A 27,005-nucleotide genomic window follows, 5' to 3' on the forward strand; every position below is an offset into this window, starting at 1 on the left:
CACTCACTATTTATTGACCTATACATATTTTTTTTAAAAGGGGGGAGATGTCATAATATACACACAGCACGGTAGCATTGTGGATAGCACAATGGCTTCACAGCTCCAGGGTCTCAGGTTCGATTCCGGTTTGGGTCACTGTCTGTGCGGAGTCTGCACATCCTCCCCGTGTGTGCGTGGGTTTCCGGTGCTCCGGTGCTCCGGTTTCTTCCCACAGTCCAAAGATGTGCAGGTTAGGTGGATTGGCCATGATAAATTGCCCTTAGTGTCCAAAATTGCCCTTAGTGTTGGGTGGGGTTACTGGGTTATTGGGATAGGGTGGAGGTGTTGAACTTGGGTAGGGTGCTCTTTCCAAGAGCCGGTGCAGACTCGATGGGCCGAATGGCCTCCTTCTGCACTGTAAATTCTATGATATGATGGTGCACAGACAGGCATTGATTGACACACAGGATGACTAATGAACGCACAGAATACAGCAGCCAATCACCAGACAGGACACGGCCACTATAAAGCCAGAGGGCACTAGTTTTCCCGCTCTCTTGGGGTGCAGTCTCTGAGACAGTCAGAGCCTGTGAGCAACAACTAGAACTTACGCCATGTGGTAGTAAGATAGTCTGGTCAGGTTAGCCTCAGGTCTCCAGTCAACTCAGCATAGTGTCAACCCACAGGTAAAGTATGTATAATAGTTAAGAGTTCAGTAAAATAGAGTTGCATTTCTTCAAGTGTTGGAAGCCTGTCTCTCTCACTACTGCAGTTAACGCAGTCATCGCAGACCCAGCTTACCCAACACATCACTCTCTACCAACCAGTTTTCTATCCACCTCAATATATTTCCCCCAATCCCCTGCACTTTCATTTTGCTCAATAATCTCTTATGCGGGACTTTGTCAAACGCCTTCTGAAAGTCCAAACATACCACATCGACTGGCTCCCCTTGTCAACTGTACTGGTTACATCTTCATAAATCCATGCTGACTCTGACTGATCGTGCCGCTGCTTTCTAAATGTTCCGCTATAAAGTCCTTGATAATGGATTCAAGTATTTTCCCCACTACCGATGTTAAGCTTACATGTCCATAACTCCCTGCTTCCTCTCTACCTCCCTTTATGACCCTGAGGTTGTGAAAAGATTGGTTCAGCCTCCAACAGTTACAAGGGGAGGCATGCAGGCAGTGGCTGGGGAACAGAGTTTGTCACAGGAACCAAAAATAATGGCTTCCTGATATTCAATTGGAGGAAATTTATGTTTATCCAGTTCTGGATGTCAGATAAGTAGCTTGATTATTCAACAACAATTGAGGAATTAGGAGAGGTGGTGGTGAGGTTGAGCTGGCTGTCTTTAGTCTACATATGAAAACGGACGCTGTGTTTTCAGATGATGTCACCCAGGTGAAAAATGTAAGTGAGAAATAGGAAGAGCCAAGGACAGATCGTGCAGGATATCAGAGGTAATGGTGGAGGAGAAGGGAGAGGAGTCTTTGCAGACGATTCACTGGCTGTAAAGGGATAAATAAGTGCAATCCCATCAAGCTGGATAGAGAGGCGTTTGAGGAGGGAAGTGTGGTCAATTTTGTCAAGGGCTGCAGACAGATTGAAAAGGACAAGGAATTCAAATTTACCTTTGTCACAGACATAGAGGATGTCACTTATCACTTTGATAATGACCGTTTTGTTCCTGTGACAGTGGTAGAAGCCAAGGGATTCAAACACAGTTAATAATAATCTATTTATTGTCACATGTAAGCTTACATCAAAACTGCAATGATGTTACTGTGAAAAGCCCCTACTCGCCACATTCAGACACCTTCAGTACACAGAGGGAGAATTCAGAATTCCCTTACAGCATGGATGGGAGCAGGATTGAGAGGTGATGACAGGTTCATGGGCTTTGGACAGGAAAGGGAGAACAAAGAACAAAGAAAATTACAGCACAGGAACAGGCCCTTCGGCCCTCCCAGCCTGCGCCGATCCAGATCCTTTATCTAAACCTGTTGCCTATTTTCCAAGGTCTACTTCTCTTTGTTCCCCACCCGTTCATATATCTGTCCAGATGCATCTTAAATGATGCTATCGTGCCCGCCTCTACCACTCCACTGGCAAAGCATTCCACGCACCCACCACCCTCTGCGCAAAAAACTTTCCACGCACAACTCCCTTAAACTTTTCCCCTCTCACCTTGAAATCGTGACCCCTGGTAACTGACACCCCCACTCTTGGAAAAAGCTTATTGCTATCCACCCTGTCCATACCTCTCATAATTTTGTAGACCTCAATCAGGTCTCCCCTCAACCTCCGTCTTCCCAATGAAAACAATCCTAATCTACTCAACCTTTCTTCATAGCTAGCACCCTCCATACCAGGCAACATCCTGGTGAACCTCCTCTGCACCCTCTCTAAAGCATCCACATCCTTCTGGTAATGTGGCGACCAGAACTGCACGCAGTATTCCAAATGTGGCCTAACCAAAGTCCGATACAACCGGAACATGACCTGCCGACTCTTGTACTCAATACCCCGTCCGATGAAGGCAAGCATGCTGTATGCCTTCTTGACCACTATATCAACCTGCATTGCCACCTTCAGGGTACAATGGACCTGAACACCCAGATCTCTCTGAACATCAATTTTCCCCAGGACTCTTCCATTGACCATATAGTCTGCTCTTGAGTTAGATCTTCCAAAATGCATCACCTCGCATTTGCCTGGATTGAACTCCATCTGCCATTTCTCTGCCCAACTCTCCAATCTATCTATATTTTGCTGTATTCTCTGACAGTCCTCCTCGCTATCTGCAACTCCACCAATCTTAGTATCATCTGCAAACTTGCTCATCAGACCACTTATACCTTCGTCCAGATCATTTATGTATACAAACAACAGTGGTCCCAGCATGGATCCCTGTGGAACACCACTAGTCACCTCTCTCCATTTTGAGACACTCCCTTCCATCACTACTCTCTGTCTCCTGTTGCCCAGCCAGTTCTTTATCCATCTAGCTAGTACACCCTGAACCCCATATGACTTCATTTTTTCCATCAACCTGCCATGGGAAACTTTATCAAATGCTTTACTGAAGTCCATATTTATGACATCTACAGCCCTTCCCTCATCAATTAACTTTGTCACTTCCTCAAAGAATTCAATTAGGTTTATAAGACATGATCTCCCCTGCACAAAACCATGCTGCCTATCACTGATAAGTCTATTTTCTTCCAAATGTGAATAGATCCTATCCCTCAGTATCTTCTCCAACAGTTTACCTACCACTGACGTCAAGCTCACAGGTCTATAATTCCCTGGATTATCCCTGCTACCCTTCTTAAACAAAGGGACAACATTAGCAATTCTCCAGTTCTCCGGGACCTCACCCGTGCTCAAGGATGCTGCAAAGATATCTGTTAAGGCCCCAGCTATTTTGTCCCTTGCTTCCCTCAGTAACCTGGGATAGTTCCCATCCGGTCCTGGGGACTTGTCTACCTTAATGCCTTTTAGAATACCCAAAACATCCCCCTTCCTTATGCCAACATGACCTAGAGTATTTAAACATCCATCCCTAGCCTCAACATCCATCATGTCCCTCTCCTTGGTGAATACCGATTAAAAGTACTCATTAAGAAGCTCACTCATTTCCTCTGACTCCACGCATAAATTCCCTCTTTTGTCTTTGAGTGGGCCAATCCTTTCTCTAGTTACCCTCTTGCTCCTTATATACGAATAAAAGGCTTTGGGATTTTCCTTAACCCTGTTAGCCAAAGATATTTCATGACCCCTTTTAGCCTCTTTATCGCGCGTTTGAGATTCGTCCTACTTTCCCGATATTCCTCCAAAGCTTCATCAGTTTTGAGTCGCCTCGATCTTATGCATGCTTCCTTTTTCATCTTACCTAGTCTCACGATTCCACCCGTCATCCATGGTTCCCTAATCTTGCCACTTCTATCTCTCATTTTCACAGGAACATGTCTGTCCTGCACTCTAATCAACCTTTCCTTAAAAGACTCCCACATTTCAAATGTGGATTTACCCTTAAACAGCTGCTGCCAATCCATTTTCCCTAGCTCCTGCCGAATTTTATTACAGTTGGCCTTTCCCCAATTTAGCATTCTTCCTTTATGACCACTCTCGTCTTTGTCCATGAGTATTCTAAAACTTATGGAATTGTGATCGCTATTCCCAAAGTAATCGCCGACCACCAGGCTGGGATCATTCCCCAATACCAGGTCCAGTATGGCCCCTTCCCGAGTTGGACTATTTACATACTGCTCTAAAAAACTCTCCTGGATGCTCCTTACAAATGCTGCTCCATCTACGCCTCCAACACTACATGAGTCCCATTCAATGTTGGGGAAGTTAAAATCTCCCATCACAACCACCCTATTGCTCCTACATTTTTCTATAATCTGTCTGCATATTTGTACCTCTACTTCATGCTCGCTTTTGGGAGGCCTGTAGTAAATTCCCAACAATGTTACTGCACCCTTCCTATTTCTTAGCTCAATCCATATTGCCTCAGTGCTCGAATCCTCTATCGTGCCCTCCTTAATCACAGCTGTGATATCATCTCTGACGAGTAATGCAACTCCTCCACCCCTTCTACCTCCCTCTCTATCCCTCCTGAAGCATCTATACCCTGGAATATTTAGTTGCCAGTCTTGCCCATCCCTCAACTAAGTCTCAGTAATACCAGTAACATAATTTCCCAGGTACTAATCCAAGCCCTAAATTCATCTGCCTTACCTGCTATACTTCTCGCATTAAAACAAATGCACTTCAGTCCACTTGTCCCTTTGCGATCATCATCTCTTCCCTGTCTACTCTTCCCCTTAGTCACATTGAGTTTATTATCCAGTACCTTACTGGCTTCAGTTGCTGCCTCTTTACTGACCTCTAACTTCCTAATCTGATTCCCATCCCCCTGCCACATTAGTTTAAAACCTCCCCAACAGTGTTAGCAAAAGCACCCCCGAGGACATTGGTTCCAGTCCTGCCCAGGTGTAGACGATCCGATTTGTAATGGTCCTACCGCCCCCAGAACCGGTTCCAATGTCCCAAAAATCTGAACCCTTCCCTCCTGCACCATCTCTCAAGCCACGTATTCATTCTGACTATTCTTGAATTTCTACTCTGACTGTCCCGTGGTACTGGTAGCAATCCTGAGATTAGTACCTTTTGAGGTCCTACTTTTTAACTTATCTCCTAACTTCCTAAATTCTGATTGTAGGACCTCATACCGTTTTTTACCTATATCGTTGGTGCCTACATGCACCACGACAACTGGCTGTTCACCCTCCCCCTTCAGTATGTCCTGCAGCCGATCTGAGACATCCCTGACCCGAGCACCCGGGAGGCAACGTACCATTCGGGAGTCTCGTTTTCGACCACAATTGTATCCCCTATGACTATAGTCCTGCCAGTCTTTTTCCCACCCTTCTGTGCAGCAGAGCCAGCCATGGTGCCATGAGCCTGGCTACTACTGCCTTCCCCTGGTGAGTCATCTCCCCCAACAGTATCCAAAACGGTATACCTGGTTTGGAGGGAGATGACCACAGGGGACACCTGCACTGCCTTCCTGCTCTTTATCTGCCTTTTGGTCACCCATTCCCTGTCTCCCTCACCAGTCCTAATCTGCGGTGTGGACAACTCACTGAACGTGCTATCCATGACCTCCTCAGCATCGCGGATGCTCCAAAGTGAGTCTATCCGCAGCTCCAGAGCCGTCATGCGGTCTAACAGGAGCTGCAGCTGGACACACTTCTTGCACATGAAGGAGTCAGGGACATCGGCCGCGTCCCTGAACTCCCACATTGAGCACGAGGAGCATAACACGGGTCTGGGATCTCCTGCCATTTTCACACTTTACCATAACTGATTATAAATTAAGTATCAAAAAATTAATAAATGAAAGGAATAAGGATTTTACTCACCACTCACAATACTTACCAACGCACAGAGTTAAATTTCTCCCAGCTACTGCTAATTGGAGCACTTTCCTTACCAGCCAATCAGGTCACTGCTTTGCTGTGGGAGGTTGGAGATAGGAGGGTAGTTTGCAAGATGTTGGCTAAGAGTTAGATTTTTTGAAAACATTTTATTGAAGGCATTTTTCGTATATACATATTCAAGAGCTGCAACGGGTAACAAAACCCATCCCTCCTTACAGCCCCCAACCAATGCCCCACACCCAAACTCTTCCTCCCACTTGCACGTGACCTCCTCCACAGGAGTCAGGAGTACACTCCCTCTTCATCAGCTCCCCATACAGGTCCACAATCCTGCCCTCCCCAATGCCATCCTTGGACAAAAGCTTATCCTGTATCACCGGGTTGATCATCAAGTTCAAGACCTGATCCCATGGAAAATGAGTGATATAGAAGCCTACAACAACATGGGCAAGAGTTCCACCCTCATCATCGACTCATTATACATCCCAATGAGCAGGCGCCTCAGCTCTAATCCAAACTTCTCATAAAACTCAACTGGGAACCCATCCGGCTTCCTGGGCCTTCCCCGCCTGCATCGACTACCGTGCAGTCCATCACCTCCCTCAGCCCAACCAGGGCCCCCAACCCCTGCACCTTTGCGTCTTCAATCCTTGGGAACTTCAAGCCGTCCAAGCACCGCCTCATCCCCCGCCCTCCATGCACTCCATAAACAGTATCAACTCCCTTACCGTAGCTAAAACCTTCAGGGAACTAGGGCACGATCGGTCCAACTTAGGATCCAGAACCATGTTAAAATCTCCCCCCATATTCAGCTGGTGCGTGTCCAGATCCAGAATCTTCCCTAAAGCCGGCCTCAAAAAGTCCACATCAGCCGAATTTAGACCATAAGACGTGGGAGAAAATTAGGCCATTTGACCCATCGAGTCTGCCCCGCCATTCAGTCATGGCTGATATGTTTGTCATCCCCATTCTCCTGCCTTCTCCCCATAACCCTTGATCCCCCTATTAATCAAAAACCTGTCAGTCAGTGATTTGGCCTCCACAGCCTTCTGTGGCAAAGTGTTCCACAGATTCACCACCCTCTGGCTGACTAAATTCCTCCTCATCTCAGATTTAAAGGATCCTTCAGTCTGAGGCTGTGCCTACTAGTTGTACAACTTACTGAGGTTGTAGTTTTTCCTACTAGTGGAAACATTCTCTCCACGTCCACTCCATCCAGGCCTCTCCAGTTCCTGTAAGTTTCAAAAAGATCCCCCTCATCCTTCTAAACTCCCAGCGAGTACAGGCCCACAGTCCTCAACCGCTCCTCATATGACAAGTTTGTCATTCCAGGGATCATTCTTGTGAACTTCCTCTGGACCTTTTCCAAAGCTAGCACATCCTTCCCTAGACACGGGGCCCAAAACTGATCAAAAGATTTGGGGCATCACAGGCATGACCTCTAGCTTCCTGCTTCCCTTCTAGCATCACAAATCTACCCCAGGATCGGGTAGCATACTGCCGACTTCAAAGGCGACTCTTTTGGTGACTGGCACTGCCACCTGTTATGGGCCAGGGTTTAGAAAACTCCAAAGTATATCATGGAATTCACCTGACCTACAACTGTTTATTAATTTTGGTTACGATGGGCACAAGGGCCTGCCTTTCAGGTGTTATTCAGCAGAGGCAGCTTCTTCCCCGCTGTTACCAGACTCCTGAATGACCCTCTTATGGACTGACCTCATTAACATTATACCCCTGTATGCTTCACCCGATGCCGGTGTTTATGTAGTTACATTGTGACCTTGTGTTGCCCTATTATGAATTTTCTTTTCTTTTCATGTACTTAATGATCTGTTAAGCTGTTCGCAGAAACGTACCTTTCACTGTACCTCGAATTTAGTAAACATTTTTAGAAACACACACAGTAAGCATTTTTATCAACTACCAACATAAATGCTCCACACAGCTACAGTACTCTTAATAAATTCTAGCATTTTTATTTCTGAATCGCTCCAAAAACGTCAATGGATTATTATCAGTATATATAATTGTTTCAGACGAATTGCTGGTGACATAAATGTAAAAATGTTGCAAAGCCAACAGCAACCTCAAAGTCTCCTTTTCAATTGTTGAATCCTTCCTCTCTTTGATCATTCAATTTCTTGGAAAAATATCCAGTAGGCTGCTCTATTCCTTTGTCGTCTTCTTGCAAGAGCACAGCACCTACACCCACATCACTCGCATCAACAGCCACTTTGAATGGTTTTGTGCAATTTGCAGGGCCAACACAGGAGGAGTGGTTAACACAGCCTTCAGGCCGTTAGATGCCTGTTGACACTCTGCCGTTCACTGAAATTTGCTACGCTTCTTCAGCAAGTCCATTAGTGGAGCAACCACGCTGCTAAAATTCAGCACAAATTTTCGGTAAAATACACTCATGCCAAGAAATCGGATTACTTCCCTTTCTGTCGAGGGTATTGGAAACTCCCCAATAACTTTTGTTTTCACATCTCCAGAAACCATTCATCCCTGTCCAATTTTATGGCCAAGGTACGTGACTTGGGCTTTTCCAAATTCACTTTTGGCTAACTTTACCACCAAACCTGTCGCCTGAAGTCGATTGAACATAGAACATTACAGCGCAGTACAGGCCCTTCGGCCCACGATGTTGCACCGTCCTGTGAAACCCTTTTAAAGTCCCTCTACACTATTCCCTTATCGTCCATATGCCTATCCAATGACCATTTGAATGCGTTTAGTGTTGGCGAGTCCACTACTGTTGTAGGCAGGGCATTCCACGCCCTTACTACTCTCTGAGTAAAGAACCTACCTCTGACATCTGTCCTATATCTATCTCCCCTCAATTTAAAGCTATGTCCCCTCGTGCTGGACATCACCATCTGAGGAAAAAGGCTCTCGATGTCCACCCTATCTGATCATCTTGTATGCCTCAATTAAGTCCCCTTAACCTTCTTCTCTCTAACGAAAACAGCCTAAAGTCCTTCAGCCTTTCCTCATATGATCTTCCCTCCATACCAGCCAACATTCTTGTAAATTTCCTCTGTACCCTTTCCAATGCTTCCACATCCTTCCTATAATGTGGCGACCAGAACTGCACACAATACTCCAAATGCGGCCGCACCAGAGTTTTGTACAACTGCAACATGACCTCATGGCTCCGAAACTCAATTCCTCTACCAGTAAAAGCTAATACACCGTACGCCTTCTTAACAACCCTCTCAACGTGGGTGGCAACTTTCAGGGATCTATGGACATGAACACCGAGATCTCTCTGCTCGTCCACACTACCAAGAATCTTACCATTAGCCCAGTACTCTGCCTTCCTGTTATTCCTTCCAAAATGAATCACCTCACACTTTTCTGCATTAAACTCCATTTGCCACCTGTCAGCCCAGCTCTACAGCTTATGTCCCTCTGTAACTTGTAACATCCTTCTGCACTGTCCACAACTCCACCGACTTTAGTGTCATCTGCAAATTTACTCACCCATCCTTCTACGCCCTCCTCCAGGTCATTTATAAAAATGACAAACAGCAACGGCCCCAAAACAGATCCTTGTGGCACACCACTAGTAACTGGACACCAGTCAGAGCATTTCCCATCAACCACCACTCTTTGTCTTCTATCAGCTAGCCAATTTCTGATCCAAACTGCTAAACCACCCTGAATCCCATGCCTCTGTATTTTCTGCAATAGCCTACCGTGGGGAACCTTATCAAACGCTTTACTGAAATCCATATACACCACACCAACTGTTTTACTCTCATCCACCTGTTTGGTCACCTTCTCGAAGAACTCAATGAGGTTTGTGAGGCACGACCTACCCTTCACAAAACCAGCTCGGGGGTCGCGCAACTATTTAGAAGAACTCCATCAGATGCTTCAAATGTTCTTTCCATGTCTGACTAAATATCACCAGACCATCTATGTATATCGCTCAATTGGGTAATCTGAAACAACTTTGTTAGTTAACCGTTGAAATGTTGCTGGGATGTTTTTCATGTCAAATGGCATAACTTTGAATTGGTATATACCATCTCAAGTCACAAAAGCTGAAATCCCCTTCCCCGTTTCAGATAAAGGTTCCTGCCAGTAACCTTTAAGTAAATCCAGTTTGGAGATAAAAGCTGATTGTCCCATCATCTCAATACAGTCCTCCAAGCGTGGGATAGGATAAGAGTTTGTTCTTTAACTGCATTAACCTTTCTATAGTCCACACACAATCGTCCGGTTTCGGTACCATCACTATGGGTGAGCTCCATTGGCTGCAACCCACTTCAATTATGCCACTTTTAAGCATACTCTCAATCTCTTTGTTAACCTGTGACAATTTTAAAGGGTTAAGTCTGTGTGGATGTTGTTTGAATGGAACAGCATTTCCCACATCTACATCATGTATAGCCACTTTAGGACTTCCCAACTTATCTCCACAAACCTGCCCATGTGATATCAATAACTCTTTCAGGTCAGTTTGTTTTTCCTCTGGAAGGTAACACAACAATTTATCCCAATTTTTAAGAACATCCTCGTTATCCAATTTAATTTGAGGAATGTCAAATTCAGAGTCACCCAGATTTGGTTCTTCAATTGGTGCTAGAATCACTAAAACCTCCTCCTTTTACTCTCCTTCCCTTTAAAAGTACCCTTTAATCATATTCACATGAACTCGGAGAGTTTTCCTTATATCTGGCGTTCTTACCACAAAATTCACCTCACTTAATGTCCTTTCAATCTGATAAGGTCGACAAAACCATGCTTTTAAAGGTTCACCGACCACTGGTAACAATACTAAAACTTTATCTCCACTGGCAAAACTACGAACTCCGCTACCTGTTTCATCATATGCTGTACAACATTTAAATGTTGTCTAGCCAATTCCCCTGCTCTATTTAATCATTCCCTAAACTTTTACACGTAATCCAATAGTGTAATTTCCAATTTCTCACTCACCAATTTTTCCTTAATTAATTTAAGTGGTCCTCTTACCTCATCCCCCTCCTCTCACCCTGGGTCCGCCTCATAAATTCCCTGGTAGTAGCCCGCAAATGCCTTATTTCTCTTCCCTGGCTCCGACACCACACCCCCAGCCCCAGTCTGTATCTTCAATATTTCCCTGGATGCAGCCTGCTTCCATAGCTGGTGCTCCAGCGCGCCTTCTCCCCAAACTCATATTGCACCCCTCTTGCTCTACGCAGTTGCCCTACCGCCCTCCCTGTTGTCAGCCTCTCAAACTGCCACGTTTTCCTCCTCGTCAATCCCTCCACAGTAGGCACCCTTGAATATTCCCTGTCCACCTATACAACTGTAACATGACCTCCCTGCTTTGTAATGTATGCCTGGATTAATAAAGGTAATGTCACATATGCTTTTTTTACCATCTATTAACCTGCCTTCAGAGATCTATGGCCAAACACGCCAAGTTCATTTTGTTCCTCGGAATTTCCAAGTGTCATGCCATTCATCAAATATTTCTGTGTCACATTACTCCTTCCAGAGTGTATTACCTCATACTTATCAGGGTTAAATTCCATCCATCACTTTTCTTCCCATTTGACCATCCCGCCGATATCTTCCTGTAACTCGAGACACTCAACCTCACTGTTAACCTCTTTGTCATCCAAAATCTTACTGATCCTACCCCACATATAGAATAGAAAATCGCTTATTGTCACGAATAGGCTTCAATGAAGTTACTGTGAAAAGCCCCCAGTCGCCACATTCCGGCGCCTGTCCGGGGAGGCTGGTACGGGAATCGAACCGTGCTGCTGGCCTGCTTTAAAAGCTAGCGATTTAGCCCAGTGAGCTAAACCTGCCCCTGCATAGTCACCCATGTCGTTTTTATACAAACAATAGGGGACCCAGGACAGATCCCTCTGGTACATCACTGGACACTGACTTTCAGTCACTGCAGCAGTCATCGGTCATCACCCTCTGTCTCCTCCAGCTGAGCCAATTTTGAATACACCTTTTCAAATTACCCTATAGTTCATGTGCATTTCCTTCTTTATAAGTCTCCCATGTGGGACCTTGAAATCCTAGAGGAAGACATAGCCTGGCAGCATTCTTGATTTCCCAGTCTGTCTAGCTAATTTTCTCACCTTGTATTTAAACCTGGTTTCCTGTTTTTATCAACCATGATTTTGTACAATTGCAGGTTACCCAAGTGTGGAGCCGAATTCCCCAGATGGTGTGGTGGCCTCATTGGAGGAGCCGAGTGAGAGGAAGCAACAGGAGGGACGGTCAGGGGCTGTTACAGGTATCTGAGTGGAGCCTCTCACAATCCACTTCCATCAATCCACATGACAACATCCATTCAGTCTTCACTTGTTTTTATTTTTTGACTGTGCTTATTTATTTATAATGTACCTGCTTGCCATGAATTACTGCTCGTTGACTTCAGGGAGTCCTGCAGACACACATTGCAAACTTTAATCTGGGTGTTGTAAGACTTCTTACATTGCAAAGTGTTTCGGAATGTGCTTTAACAGCTTGATCAGCCTGAGTTGCTTCCTTTAATATCCTGAGAGCCTATCTCCCCAAATGCCTCTGTTATTCCCCAGCGCTAAGCTTAGTTCCATTTACTTATAACTGCTACTTTTTTAGTTAGATCAGCTCATACTTACGAGAGGCATAGATCGAGTAGCCAGGAAGAAATGTTTCCCCTTGGTGGAGGGATAAATGACCAGAGGGTAGAGATTTGGGGCAGCAGGGTAGCATGGTGGTTAGCATAAATGCTTCACAGCTCCAGGGTCCCAGGTTTGATTCCCGGCTGGTTCACTGTCTGTGCGGAGTCTGCACGTCCTCCCCGTGTGTGCGTGGGTTTCCTCCGGGTGCTCCGGTTTCCTTCCACAGTCCAAAGATGTGCGGGTTAGGTGGATTGGCCATGCTAAATTGCTCGTAGTGTCCTAATAAAAGTAAGGTTGGGGAGGGGTTGTTGGGTTACGGGTATAGGGTGGATACGTGGGTTTGAGTAGGGTGATCATTGCTCGGCACAACATTGAGGGCCGAAGGGCCTGTTCTGTGCTGCACTGTTCTAATTCTAAGTATTTAAGGCAAGGGGCAGGCGGTTTAGACGGGATGTGAAGAAAAACCTTTTTACCAAAGGATGGTGGGAGTTTGGAACTCGCCGCCTGAAAAGGTGGTGGAGGCAATGACCCTCATATCATTTAAGAAGCATTTAGATGTACACTTCTGATCCCAAGGCTATGGACCACATTCTGGAAAATAGGATTAAAATAGTTAGGTGGTTGTTTTTGACCAGAACAGATATGATGAGCCGAAGGGTCTTTTCTGCGCTGTATGACTCTACAAGTCTATCACTCTATGGAGTGGACGATAAAGTGGCAGATGGAATTTAACACTGCAAAGTGTGAGGTCATGCCTTTAGGGAGGTCAAACAGTTGTCGGGAGCACACAATAAATGGGAATATATTAAGAGAGGTAGATGATGTGAGAGATCTTGGCATACAAGTACGCAGGTCCCTAAAGGCAGCAGTTCAAAGTAGACAAGGTTGTTAAGAAAACTTATGGAGACTTCCGGTGGCGGCGATGTCCGGGTGAGCCGCACATTCGGTGGGCTCTCACTCCGGCGGGCCTGAACAGCTGTTTCCCCGCGATAGCGGGACCACGGAGGCGGCAGAAAGGCTGCCGGGAACAGAAGAGGAGAGCGGGCTGCAGAAGATGAAAGTGTGGGAGGCCAGCAGGTGAGGAGGAAGGAGAGAGAGACGGAGGAAAGGAGGAAGCTGACCTGCAGGATAAGATGGCGGACCCACGGACCTTCCTTCCTCCAGGACAAAGGGAAAAAGAAAAAGTTTGGAGTTGCTGAGGAGGGACAGCTTGGACCCACTTCAGATGCCCAGGAGGTAAAATTGAAGGAGCTGGGCGAAGGAAAGCGGCAGCGAAGGTGCTGAGGAGCGGGCTGCGGCATATGGAACAGCGGGATTCCAGAAGGCAGAAGAAGAAGGAGAAAAAGGGACAGAGACAAGGACCGGAAGAAAATTACCTGGGACCTAAGATGGCGGACACACGGACCCCGGACTCAGCAATCCAGCTGGCGCTGGATAACATGCTCCAGGTAATGAAGTCCAGTTTTGAAGCGCTGAAGCGGGACAGCTTGGACCCAATCCAGAAAGCGGTGGATCAGCTGAATCAGAGGCTGGACGCCCAGGATGTTAAAGTTAAGGAGCTGGGAGAAGCGGTGGAGGAGCAGGCGGATGCGCAAACGATTGCAGCGCTAGAAGTGGACGGCCTGAAAGAGCGGCAGAGAAGACTGCTGGACAGAGTGGAGGAGCTGGAGAATAGAGTCCGCAGGAACAATCTGAGGATGGTCGGCCTCCCGGAGGGGGCGGAGGGAGCTGATGCTGCAGCGTTTGTAGCAGACCTGCTGAAGCAGCTGATGGGGGCCGAAGCCTTTCCGCGACCGCTGGAGCTGGAGGGGGCACACAGGGTGCAGGCAAGGCAGGGGCGGCTGGGCGGACCCCCCCGCCCGATGGTGATTAGGTTCCACAGGTTCGTGGACAAGGAGCGGGTGCTGCAGTGGGCAAAGAGCGCCAGGAGCAGCACGTGGAATAACAGTGTTCTCCGCATCTATCAGGACCTAAGCCAGGAGGTGGCTCGGCGGCGAGCAGCCTTTAAGAATGTCAAGGAGGTGCTGTTCAAGAAGCACGTGAAGTTTGGTCTGCTGTTCCCAGCTCGACTATGGGTCACGCACCAGGGTCAACACCACTACTTTTCCGATCCGAAGAAGCGATGGTTTTTGTGAGGGACCTGGGGCTGGTCCCGAAAGGAGGCCCCAAGGACGCGAGTTAGGGCCCGAGGATTTCTGTGGGGAGGAACGCCGAATGTGCCTGGACTGCTGCTCAACGGTTTGCTGGGCCAAAGGGGCCAAGCGGAACATTTGAGACTCTTTCCTTTGTTCATGGACATTTATGTGCTTTTTCTCTTTTTTCTATGTTTTTTCCCTTTTTTTTTTTTCTTCCTGTTTGGGCTTTTTGTGCAGCACGCGGAAGACACTGGAGCCGGCTTGCCCCAGTGGGTGGGGAGGAGGGCGGGGAAACAAGGGGAATGGGACAGGAAGGCGCCGGAGTGTTGAGTCACCGGGCTAGCAGATTGGCTAGTCAAGGAAGTCAGATGGGGGGGGAAGTTACAGCCAGTAGATGGCAGGGGTGGGGGTATCGAGGGATGGGGTTAGGGGAGGGGGGGGGGGGGGGTTGTTCTGCTGACGGGAGAGGGACTTGAAATAGGCACTGGAAAGGAGGTCGAGGGTGGAGGCAGCTATAGGGCGGGCCAGGAAGGGCGCGACGCACGGGTCAGGGGCCGGCCCGAGAAAGGCTATGGCTGACCAGCGGGGTGGGGGGGGTGGGATGTGCCCCCCGACCAGGCTGATCACCTGGAACGTCAAGGGACTGAATGGGCCGGTTAAGAGGGCGCGGGTGTTCGCGCACTTGCGGGCCCTGAGGGCGGACGTAATTATGTTGCAGGAGACACATCTGAAAGTGTCAGACCAGACCAGGCTAAGGAAGGGCTGGATTAGCCAGGTCTTCCACTCGGACTTGGACTCGAAGTCCAGAGGGGTGGCAATCATGATCAACAAGCGCGTGCAATTTGAGGCAGAGGGCATATCCGCAGACAGGGGGGGCAGATACCTGATGGTACGGGGCAGGCTGGAGGGGAGAAGAGTGGTGCTGGTGAATATATATGCCCCGAACTGGGATGACGTGGACTTCATTAAAAGAGTGCTGGGGAAGATCCCGGACTTGGATTCTCGCAGGCTAATAATGGGAGGGGACTTTAACATGGTCCTTGACCCAACTTTGGATCGGTCGTGTCCCAGAACGGGTAGACTCTCAGCAATGGCAAGGGAGCTGAAAGGGTTTATGGAGCAAATGGGGGCAGTGGACCCCTGGAGAGAGGGACAGCCAACAGGAAGGGGGCTACTCGTTTTACTCGCACGTCCACAAAGTATATTCCAGGATAGATTTCTTTGTGCTAAGCAGGGACTGTATGGGGGAGGTAAAGAACACGGAATACTCAGCAATTACCATTTCAGACCATGCCCCGCATTGGGTGGACCTGCAGTTCGGGGGAGCGAGTTATCAACGCCCGCAATGGAGGCTAGATGTGGGACTGCTGTCGGAGGAGGGGATCTGCGAGAGGCTTCGGAAATGTATAAAAAATTACCTGCAGGTGAATGACACTGGGGAGGTCTCAGCAGCGACCATGTGGGAGGCGCTAAAGGCAGTAGTGCGGGGGGAGCTGATTTCAATTGGGGCCCACAGAGCCAAGGCAGACCGGGCAGAGATGGATAGATTGGTCAGGGAAATGGGCCGGATAGATGAAGAGCACCGACCCCGGGGAAGGTTTTACTCAGGGAGAGGCAGAGGCTACAGGCGGAACTGGGGGCACTATCCACGAGCAGGGCCGTGGAACAGCTTAGGAAGGCGAGGGGAGTGGTGTACGAGTATGGGGAAAAGGCTAGCAGACTGTTAGCGCAGCAACTTAGGAGGAGGGAGGCGGCCAGGGAAATAGGTAGAGTGAGGGACGAGGGGGGGGCACAAAGTGGAGGATCCGGCAGAATTGAATAGGGTATTCCGGGACTTCTATCGTAAGCTGTATACTTCGGAGCCGCCAGAAGAACCGGAGGGGATGAAAATGTTTCTGGATGGGTTAACATTCCCAACAGTTGGGGGGGGGCGAGTGGAAGAGCTGGGGGCCCCGATTAGAGTAGAGGAGGTATTGGGGGGCCTAAAGGCCATGCAGTCGGGGAAGTCCCCGGGGCCGGATGGATACCCAGTAGAGTTTTATAGGAAGTTCTCGGAGCTGGTGGGCCCGGTCTTGGCGAGGGTTTTCAATGAGGCAAGGGACAGAGGGACCCTGCCGCCGACGATGTCACAAGCCACCATATCTCTGATATTAAAGCGGGGTAAAGACCCGGAGGTGTGCGGGTCCTACAGGCCAATCTCCCTGATTAATGTAGATGCCAAGCTCCTGGCAAAGGTACTGGCGGGTAGAATGGAGGACTGTGTACCGGAGGTGATTGGGGAGGATCAAACGGGTTTCGTGAAAGGTAGGCAGCTGGCGGCCAATCTGAGGAGATTGCTCAATGTGATAATGATGCCCCCGGCGGGTAGAGAGGTGAAGGTAGTGGTGGCTATGGACGCCGAGAAGGCCTTTGACCGGGTGGAGTGGGAATATCTATGGGAGGTGCTCGGACGGTTTGGGTTCGGGGAGGGATTGGTGGATTGGATCAAATTATTATATCAGGCCCCGAGGGCCAGCGTCAGGACCAACAGAGAAGTGTCGGAGTACTTTAGGTTGTACCGAGGGACCAGGCAGGGCTGCCCGCTCTCCCCGCTGCTGTTTGCGCTGGCCATAGAGCCGCTGGCGATTGCGCTGAGAGCCGCAGAGGGTTGGAAGGGGATGGTGAGGGGCGGGGTTGAACACAGGGTTTCTCTTTATGCAGACGACCTGCTCCTGTACGTGTCGGACCCAGTGGCCGGGATGGGAACTATACTGGGAATGCTGAGGGAGTTCGGCCAGTTCTCAGGATACAAATTAAATACGGTCAAGAGTGAAATGTTTGTGGTACAGGCAAGGGGCCAGGAGAACAGATTGAGAGGGCTACCGTTAGTTGAGGAAAATTTCCGGTATTTGGCAATCCAGGTGGCACGAGACTGGGGCAGGCTGCATAAGTTAAATTTGGCAAGGGTGGTGGAGCAAATGAAGGGAGAGTTTCGGAGATGGGATGCACTCCCGCTGTCGCTGGCAGGGAGGGTGCAGACTGTAAAGATGACAATCCTCCCTCGATTTTTGTTTATTTTTCAGTGCCTCCCGATCTTTATCCCACAGTCCTTCTTCAAAAGAGTTAACGGGCTGATCATGAGCTTTGTCTGGGCGGGAAAGTCTCCGCGGGTGAAGAAGGCGATGTTGGAGAGGAACCGCAGCGAGGGAGGGCTGGCTTTGCCGAGTCTGGTCAATTATTACTGGGCGGCCAACATCGCTATGATAAGGAAGTGGATGGTGGGTACGGGGTCTATTTGGGAGCGGGTGGAGGTGGCTTCGTGCAGGGGCTCCAGTTTGGAAGCCCTGGTCACGGCTCCTGTACCGCTGCCGCCGGCCAAGTACACCACCAGCCCGGTAGTGGTGGCGACCCTGCGGATATGGGGCCAGTGGAGGAGGCATGTGGGGGAGATGGGGGCGTCTGTCTGGGTGCCAATCTGCGACAACCATCGGTTTGCCCCCGGCAGTATGGATGGGGGGTTCTGAGTATGGCGGCGAGCAGGGGCGGGAAGGGTGGGTGATATGTTCCTGGAAGGGAGCTTCGCGAGTTTGAGGAGCTTGGAGGAGAAATTTGGGTTGGTAAGGGGAAATGATTTTAGATACCTACAGTTGCGGGACTTTGTTCGTAGACAGGTCCCATCTTTCCCGCGCCTCCCGCCAATGGGGATCCTAGACAGAATAGTCTCTGGGAGGGACGAAGGGGAGGGTAGAGTCTCGGGTATTTATAAGGTGCTCATGAGGGAGGAAGGGTCCCAGACAGAGGAACTGAAACTTAAATGGGAGGAGGAGCTAGGCGGGGAAATGGAGGATGGGCTGTGGGCAGAGGCCCTGAGTAGGGTAAACTCGACCGCGACATGTGCTAGGCTCGGGCTGATCCAATTTAAGGTCGTTCACCGGGCCCATATGGCGGTGGCTCGGATGAGCAAATTTTTCGGGATAGAGGACAAATGCGCTAGGTGCGCGGGAGGACCAGCGAACCATGTGCACATGTTTTGGGCATGCCCTGAGCTGAGGGGGTACTGGGAGGGATTTGCGGGGGTCATGTCCCAGGTGCTAAAAACAAGGGTGGTGATGAGTCCAGGGGTGGCAATTTTTGGGGTTTCGGAAGACCCGGGCGTCCAGGGGGAGAAAGCGGCCGATGTGCTGGCCTTTGCTTCCCTGATAGCCCGGCGACGAATATTATTGGCGTGGATGGACTCAAAGCCCCCGAAGACTGAGTGGTGGCTTGCGGACATGTCAAGTTTCCTGGGGATGGAAAAAATTAGGTTCGCCTTGAGGGGATCTGTGCAGGGGTTCACCCGGAGGTGGCAACCATTTATTGACTTCTTTGCGGGAGAGTGCAGGGGGGTGGGGGGTGGGGGGAGGGGGGGGGTAGAGTAGAGTAGGAGGGAAAATATGGCGGGTAGTACGGGTGGGAGGGGAGCGGGCTTGTGCAATACGGTACGATGGAAGTATTGAAAGTACGTGGATGTTTGCACATTTTTGCCTTTTTTGCTTCCTTTCTGATGATGTCTGTAACTGTTTATAAAGCCAAAAACTACCTCAATAAAATTGTTTATTAAAAAAAAAGAAAACTTATGGAATGCTCTCCTTCATTGGCAAGGTGTAGAATATAAAAGTAAGGATATAATATTGGAATTGTATAAAACATTGGGGGGCCACAACTGGAATATTGTGTACAGTTCTGGTCACCGCATTACAGGAAGGACATTATTGCTCTGGAGAGAGTGCAAAGGAGGTTTACAAGAATGTTGCCAGGGCTAGAAGGAGAGATTGGATAGGTTGTGGTTATTTTCCTTGAGGTTGGGGGGTGACTTAATTGGTGACCCGCCCTACCTCCCTACCGAGCTCCTCCTCCAATCCCCTGTTGACAGGGGCTGGTTTAGCTCACCAGGCTAAACTGCTGGCTTTTAAAGCAGACCAAGCAGGCCAGCAGCACGGTTCGATTCCCGTACCAGCCTCCCCGGACAGGCGCCGGAATGTGGCGACTAGGGGCTTTTCACAGTAACTTCATTGAAGCCTACTCGTGACAATAAGCGATTTTCATTTCATTTCATTTCACATGAGGACGAAAAGATCATTACTAATGGCTCTGCAATTTCATCTCTTGCTCGAGTCCCTGGCTAGCCACACGGATCCCCGCAGTCTATGGCAAGGTCTGCAAGACATAACGGGCTACAAGATGAAGGCATGTAAAATCGTCAGCTCCAACGCACCCCCCCTGGGCCTGTTCTGTGCTGTACTGTTCTATGTTCTATGTTCTGTGCTGTACTGTTCTATGTTCTATGTTCTTCCTGATGAGCTCAACGCATTCTATGTCCGCTTTGAGCGAGAGGTCAGCGAGAGCGAGCCCTCCACCCCAGAAGCCGCGGATGAACTTGTAAGTGAGATCACCACTGCAGATGTCAGAGCAGCCTTCTCGAAAGTCAACCCACGGAAAGCCACTGGCCTGGATAGGGTACCCGGACGAGCACTCAGGTCTTGCGCGGATCAGCTGATGGGGGTATTCGCAGACAACTTCAGCCTCTCTTTACAACAATCTGAGGTCTCCATCTGCTTCAAGAAGACAACCATCATCCTTGTACCAAAAATAAAGTCAAGCAGTGCCTTAATGACAATCATCCAGTGGCTCTGACATCCATCATCATGAAGTGCTTCGAAAGGTTATTCATGGCACGAATCAACTCCAGTCTCCCAGATTGCCTTGATCCACTACAGTTCGCCTACCGCTGCAACAGGTCCACAGCAGACGCCACCCGTACAGTGGTTATTTTCCTAGGAACAACAAAGGTTCAGGGGTGACTTAATTGATGACCCGCCCTACCTCCCCACCGAGCTCCTCCTCCCCCATCTCAACCTACTGGGGGAGATCAGGTCCGGGGTGGCGCCGCTGACGCTTGGGACCCCTCCCTCCGCCATGTACACTCCTTCTGGCGTCAGGGTTTCATCCGCCTGACCCGGGAGGAGGTCACGGAGGGATGTTTTGTGGTCTCCCATCAAGGGGAGGACCACAAGGTGTTTTGGTCAGCGGATGGCATGCGGTGCCATGCCCACAGAGGGCTGTAACTGCCCAACCCACTGCCGCCGCCAACACCACCTCCATGGTGGCTGCGGCTGGCACTGCCCTCCTCTCCTCTACCATCTGCCCAGCAGCTGGCCCCCGATAACACCATGGCTGCTGGTGGGGAAAAGAGGCAGCCTCCGCTAGAACAGCAGAAATCAAAAAAGGCAAAGCGGCGGCATGGCGGTTGGACCGGGCCATCCAAGACTTAGGCCCGGTACCGACCGCTGTCCCGGCGCCAGTTCAGACCAGCTCAAAGGTCGCAGCCACATCTCGGGACGCCGCCTCCCTGGAAGAACCTGAGAGGCCCAGAGAGACCACCGACCGGGCTCCAGAGGGAGGCGGGAATCCTGAGCCCGGCCCTGAGCTGGTGGAAGTTCCTTTGTCCCCTCCAGTCTCCGCTGCCCCGCAACAACCTGAGGGGCCTGGGAGACCACCAACCGGGCTCCATGTGGCGGCGGTGACACTGCTTACATAGAACATAGAAAATACAGCACAGCACAGGCCCTTTGAGCCATAATGTTGTGCCGATCGTTTGTCCTAGATTAAGAACAAATCAATCTACACCCCAGCATTCTACTGTAATCCAATAGCCGCTTGAAGGTCCCTAATGTTTCCGACTCAACTACTTCCACAGGCACTACTCTCTGGGTAAAGAACCTACCTCTGACATCCCCCCTATATCTTCCACCATTCACCTTAAATTTATGTCCCCTTGTGATGGTTTGTTCCACCCGAGGAAAAAGTCTCGAGGAAGAGTAGACAGGGAGCAGATGATGAACGCAAACGGACTGGAGGTCTGAGGTGCATTTGTTTTATTGCAAGAAGTGCAGTAGGTAAGGCAGATGAACTTAGGGTTTGGATTAGTACCTGGGATGTTATTGCTATTCCTGAGACTTGGTTGAGGGAAGGGCATGATTGGCAACTAAATATCCCAGGATATTGATGCTTCAGGTGGGATAGAGAGGGAGGTAAAAGGGATGGAGGAGTTGCATTACTGGTCGGAGAGGATATCACAGCTGTGCTGAAGGAGGCTACTATAGAGGACACAAGCAGTCAGGCGATAGGGGCAGAGCTCAGAAATAGGACGGGTGCGGTAACAATGTTGGGGCTGTACTACAGACCTCCCAACAGCGAGTATGAGATAGAGGTACAAATATGTAAACAGATTATGGAAAGATGTAGGAGCAACAGGTGGTGGTGATAGGAGATTTTAATTTTCCCGACATTGACTGGGATACACTTAGTGTTAGAGGTCTAGATGGAGCAGAATTGTAAGGAGCATCCAGGAGAGTTTTTTAGAGCAGTATGTAAATAGTCCAACTCGGGAAGGGGCCATACTGGACCTGGTGTTGGGAAATGAGCCCAGCCAGGTGGTTGAAGATTCAGTAGGGGATTACTTTGGGAATAGTGATCACAATTCCGTAAGTTTTAGAATACTCATGGACAAAGACGAGAGTGGTCCTAAAGGAAGAGCTAAATTGGGGGAAGGCTAACTATACCAAAATTCGGCAGGAGCTGGGGAATGTGGATTGGGAGAAGCTATTTGAAGGTAAATCCACATTTGATATGTGGGAGGCTCTTAAAGAGAGGTTGGTTAGAGTGCAGGACAGACATGTCCCTGTGAAAATGAGGGATAGAAATGGCAAGATTAAGGAACCATGGGTGACAGGTGAAATTGTGAGACGAGCTAAGAGGAAAAAGGAAGCATACATAAGGTCTAGGTGACTGAAGACAGACAAAGCTTTGGAAGAATAGCGGGAATGTAGGAACAGTCTGAAACAAAGAACAAAAGAAAGAAAATTACAGCACAGGAACAGGCCCTTCGGCCCTCCCAGCCTGCGCCGATCCAGATCCTTTATCTAAACCTGTCTCCTATTTTCCAAGGTCTACTTCCCTCTGTTCCCGCCTGTTCATATGCCTGTCTAGATGCCTCTTAAATGATGCTATCGTGCCCTCCTCTACCACCTCCGCTGGTAAAGCGTTCCAGGCACCCACCAGCCTCTGCGTAAAAAACGTTCCACGCACATCACCCTTAAACTTTCCCCCTCTCACCTTGAAATCGTGACCCCTTGTAACTGACATCCCCACTCTTGGGAAAAGTTTGTTGCTATCCACCATGTCCATACCTCTCATAATTTTGTAGACCTCAATCAGGTCCCCGGTCAACCTCCGTCTTTCCAACGAAAACAATCCTAATCTACTCAACCTTTCTTCATAGCTAGCACCCTCCATACCAGGCAACATCCTGGTGAACCTCCTCTGCACCCTCTCCAAAGCATCCACATCCTTCTGGTAATGTGGCGACCAGAACTGAGATAGACAGATAGAGAAATACAGCACAGAACAGGCCCTTCGGCCCACGATGTTGCGCCGAACTTTTGTCCTAGGATAATCATAGAATTTTGGACAATTTTTCATGGCCAATCCACCCAACCTGCACATCTTTGGACTGTGGGAGGAAACCAGAGTACCTGGAGGAAACCCACGCAGTCACGGGGAGGATGTGCAGACTCCACACAGACAACAACCCAAGTCGAAATCAAACTTGGGACCCTGGAGCTGTGAAGCAATTGTGCTATCCACAATGCTACCATGCTGCCCTTAAGAAGTTAACCTACACTCCATTATTCTACCCTAATCCATGTACCTATCCAATAGCCGCTTGAAGGTCCCTAACTTTTCCGACTCAACTACTTCCACAGGCAGTGCATTCCATGCCCCCACTACTCTCTGGGTAAAGAACTACCTCTGACATCCCCTCTATATCTTCCACCATTTATCTTAAATTTATGTACCCTTGTAATGGTGTGTTCCACCCGGGGAAAAAGTCTCTGACTGTCTACTCTATCTATTCCCCTAATCATCTTATAAACCTCTATCAAGTCGCCCCTCATCCTTCTCCGTTCTAATGAGAAAAGGCCTAGCACCCTCAACCTTTCCTCGTATGACCTACTCTCCATTCCAGGCAACATCCTGGTAAATCTCCTTTGCACCTTTTCCAAAGCTTCCACATCCTTCCTAAAATGAGGTGACCAGAACTGCACACAGTACTCCAAATGTGGCCTGACCAAGGTTTTGTACAGCTGCATCATCACCTCACGGCTCTTAAATTCAATCCCTCTGCTAATGAACGCTAGCACACCATAGGCCTTCTTCACAGCTCTATCCACTTGAGTGGCAACTTTCAAAGATCTATGAACATAGACCCCAAGATCTCTCTGCTCCTCCACATTGCCAAGAACCCTACTATTAACCCTGTATTCCGCATTCATATTTGTCCTTCCAAAATGGACAACCTCACACTTAGAACATAGAACAGTACAGCACAGAACAGGCCCTTCGGCCCTCAATGTTGTGCCGAGCCATGATCACCCTACTCAAACCCACGTATCCACCCTATACCCGTAACCCAACAACCCCCCCCTTAACCTTACTTTTATTAGGACACTACGGGCAATTTAGCATGGCCAATCCACCTAACCTGCACATCTTTGGACTGTGGGAGGAAACCGGAACACCCGGAGGAAACCCACGCACACAGGGGGAGGACGTGCAAACTCCCAAACTTGTCAGGGTTAAACTCCATCTGCCAATTCTCAGCCCAGCTCTGCATTCTATCTATGTCTCTTTGAAGCCGACAACAGCCCTCCTCACTATCCACAATGCCACCAATCTTCGTATCATCTGCAAATTTACTGACCCACCCTTCAACTCCCTCATCCAAGTCGTTAATGAAAATCACAAACAGCAGAGGACCCAGAACTGATCCCTGCGGTACGCCACTGATAACTGGGCTCCAGGCTGAATATTTGCCATCCACCACCACTCTCTGTCTTCTATCGGTTAGCCAGTTTGTTATCCAACTGGCCAAATTTCCCACTATCCCATGCCTCCTTATTTTCTGCATAAACCTACCATGGGGAATTTTATCAAATGCCTTACTAAAATCCATGTACACTACATCCACTGCTTTACCTTCATCCACATGCTTGGTCACCTCCTCAAAGAAGTCAATAAGACTTGTAAGGCAAGACCTACCCCTCACAAATCCGTGCTGACTATCCCTAATCAAGCAATGCCTTTCCAGATGCTCAGAAATCCCATCCCTCAGTACCCTTTCCATTACTTTGCCTACCACCGAAGTAAGACTAACTGGCCTATAATTCCCAGGGTTATCCCTATTCCCTTTTTTGAACAGGGGCACGACATTCGCCACTCTCCAATCCTCTGGTACCACCCCTGTTGACAGCGAGGACGAAAAGATCATTGCCAACGGCTCTGCAATTTCATTTCTTGCTTCCCATAGAATCCTTGGATATATCCCGTCAGGCCCGGGGGACTTGTCTATCCTCAAGTTTTTCAAAACGCGCAACACATCTTCCTTCCTGACAAGTATCTCCTCAAGCTTATCAGTCTGCTTCACGCTGTCCTCTCCAACAATATGGCCCCTCTCGTTTGTAAATACTGACGAAAAATACTTGTTCAAGACCTCTCCTATCTCTTCAGACTCAATACACAATCTCCCGCTATTGTCCTTAATCGGACCTACCCTCGCTCTAGTCATTCTCATATTTCTCACATATGTGTAAAAGGCCTTGGGGTTTTCCTTGATCCTACCCGCCAAAGATTTTTCATGCCCTCTCTTAGCTCTCCTAATCCCTTTCTTCAGTTCTCTCCTGGCTATCTTGTATCCCTCCAGCGCCCTGTCTGAACCTTGTTTCTTCAGCCTTACATAAGTCTCCTTCTTCCTCTTAACAAGACATTCAACCTCTCTTGTCAACCATGGTTCCCTCACTCGACCATCTCTTCCCTGCCTAACAGGGACATACATATCAAAGACACGCAGTACCTGTTCCTTGAACAAGTTCCACATTTCACTTGTGTCCTTCCCTGACAGCGTATGTTCCCAACTTCTGCACTTCAATTCTTGTCTGACAGCATTGTATTTACCCTTCCCCCAATTATAAACCTTGCCCTTTTGCACGCACCTATCCCTCTCCATAACTAAAGTGAAAGTCACAGAATTGTGGTCACTTCCTCCAAAATGCTCCCCCACTAACAAATCTATCACCTGCCCTGGTTCATTGCCAAGTACTAAATCCAATATGGCCTCCCCTCTGGTCGGACAATCTACATACTGTGTTAGAAAAGCTTCCTGGACACACTGCACAAACACTACCCCATCCAAACTATTTGATCTAAAGAGTTTCCACTCAATGTTTGGGAAGTTGAAGTCACCCATGACTACTACCCTGTGACTTCTGCACCTTTCCAAAATCTGTTTCCCAATCTGTTCCTCCACATCTCTGCTGCTATTGGGGGGCCTATAGAAAACTCCCAACAAGGTGACTGCTCCTTTCCTATTTCTAACTTCAACCCATATTACCTCAGTAGGCAGATCCCCCTCGAACTGCCTTTCTGCAGCTGTTATACTATCTCTAATTAACAATGCCACCCCCCCCACCCCTTTTACCATCCTCCCTAATCTTGTTGAAACATCTATAACCAGGGACCTCCAACAATCATTTCTGCCCCTCTTCTATCCAAGTTTCCGTGATGGCCACCACATCGTACTCCCAAGTACCGATCCATGCCTTAAGTTCACCCACCTTATTCCTGATGCTTCTTGCATTAAAGTATACACACTTCAACCCACCTCCTTGCCTGCAAGTACTTTCCTGTGTCATTGTTACCTTCCCCACTGCATCACTACGTGCTTTGGCGTCCTGACTATCGTCTACCTTAGTTGCTGGACTACAGATCCTGTAGTGACCCGAGGAAGTGACAAAGTTAATTGATGAGGGAAGGGCTGTAGATGTCATATACATGGACTTTAGTAAGGCGTTTGATAAGGTTTCCCATGGCAGGTTGATGGAAAAAGTGAAGTCGCATGGGGTTCTCCCATACGGCCCTCCCAGCCTATGCCGATCCAGATCCTTTATCTAAACCTGTCTCCTATTTTCCCAGGTCTACTTCCCTCTGTTCCCGTCCATTCATATACCTGTCCAGATGCATCTTAAATGATGCTATCGTGCCCGCCTCTACCACCTCCGCTGGTAAAGCGTTCCAGGCACCCACCACCCTCTGCGTAAAAAACCTTCCACGCACATCTCCCTTAAACTTTTCCCCTCTCACCTTGAAATCGTGACCCCTGGTAACTGACACCCCCACTCTTCGGAAAAGCTTGTTGCTATCCACCCTGTCCATACCTCTCATAATTT

The 27,005-nt window shown here is 48.8% G+C and overlaps 1 protein-coding gene across 5 annotated transcripts in view; it reads left to right on the plus strand.

Annotated features, from left to right (window-relative positions):
* Positions 1–27,005, plus strand: part of nr2c2 (nuclear receptor subfamily 2, group C, member 2) — a 413,970-nt gene that overhangs the window by 346,509 nt on the left and 40,456 nt on the right. For all 5 annotated transcript variants that reach the window (XM_038810866.1, XM_038810865.1, XM_038810869.1 and 2 more), the window contains one exon: positions 12,097–12,198. In XM_038810866.1, coding sequence (XP_038666794.1) covers positions 12,097–12,198 — 102 coding nt within the window. The remainder of the gene's footprint in view (positions 1–12,096; positions 12,199–27,005) is intronic.

Source organism: Scyliorhinus canicula, chromosome 11 (assembly GCF_902713615.1).
Source record: "Scyliorhinus canicula chromosome 11, sScyCan1.1, whole genome shotgun sequence".
Taxonomy (NCBI): Eukaryota; Metazoa; Chordata; class Chondrichthyes; order Carcharhiniformes; family Scyliorhinidae; genus Scyliorhinus; species Scyliorhinus canicula.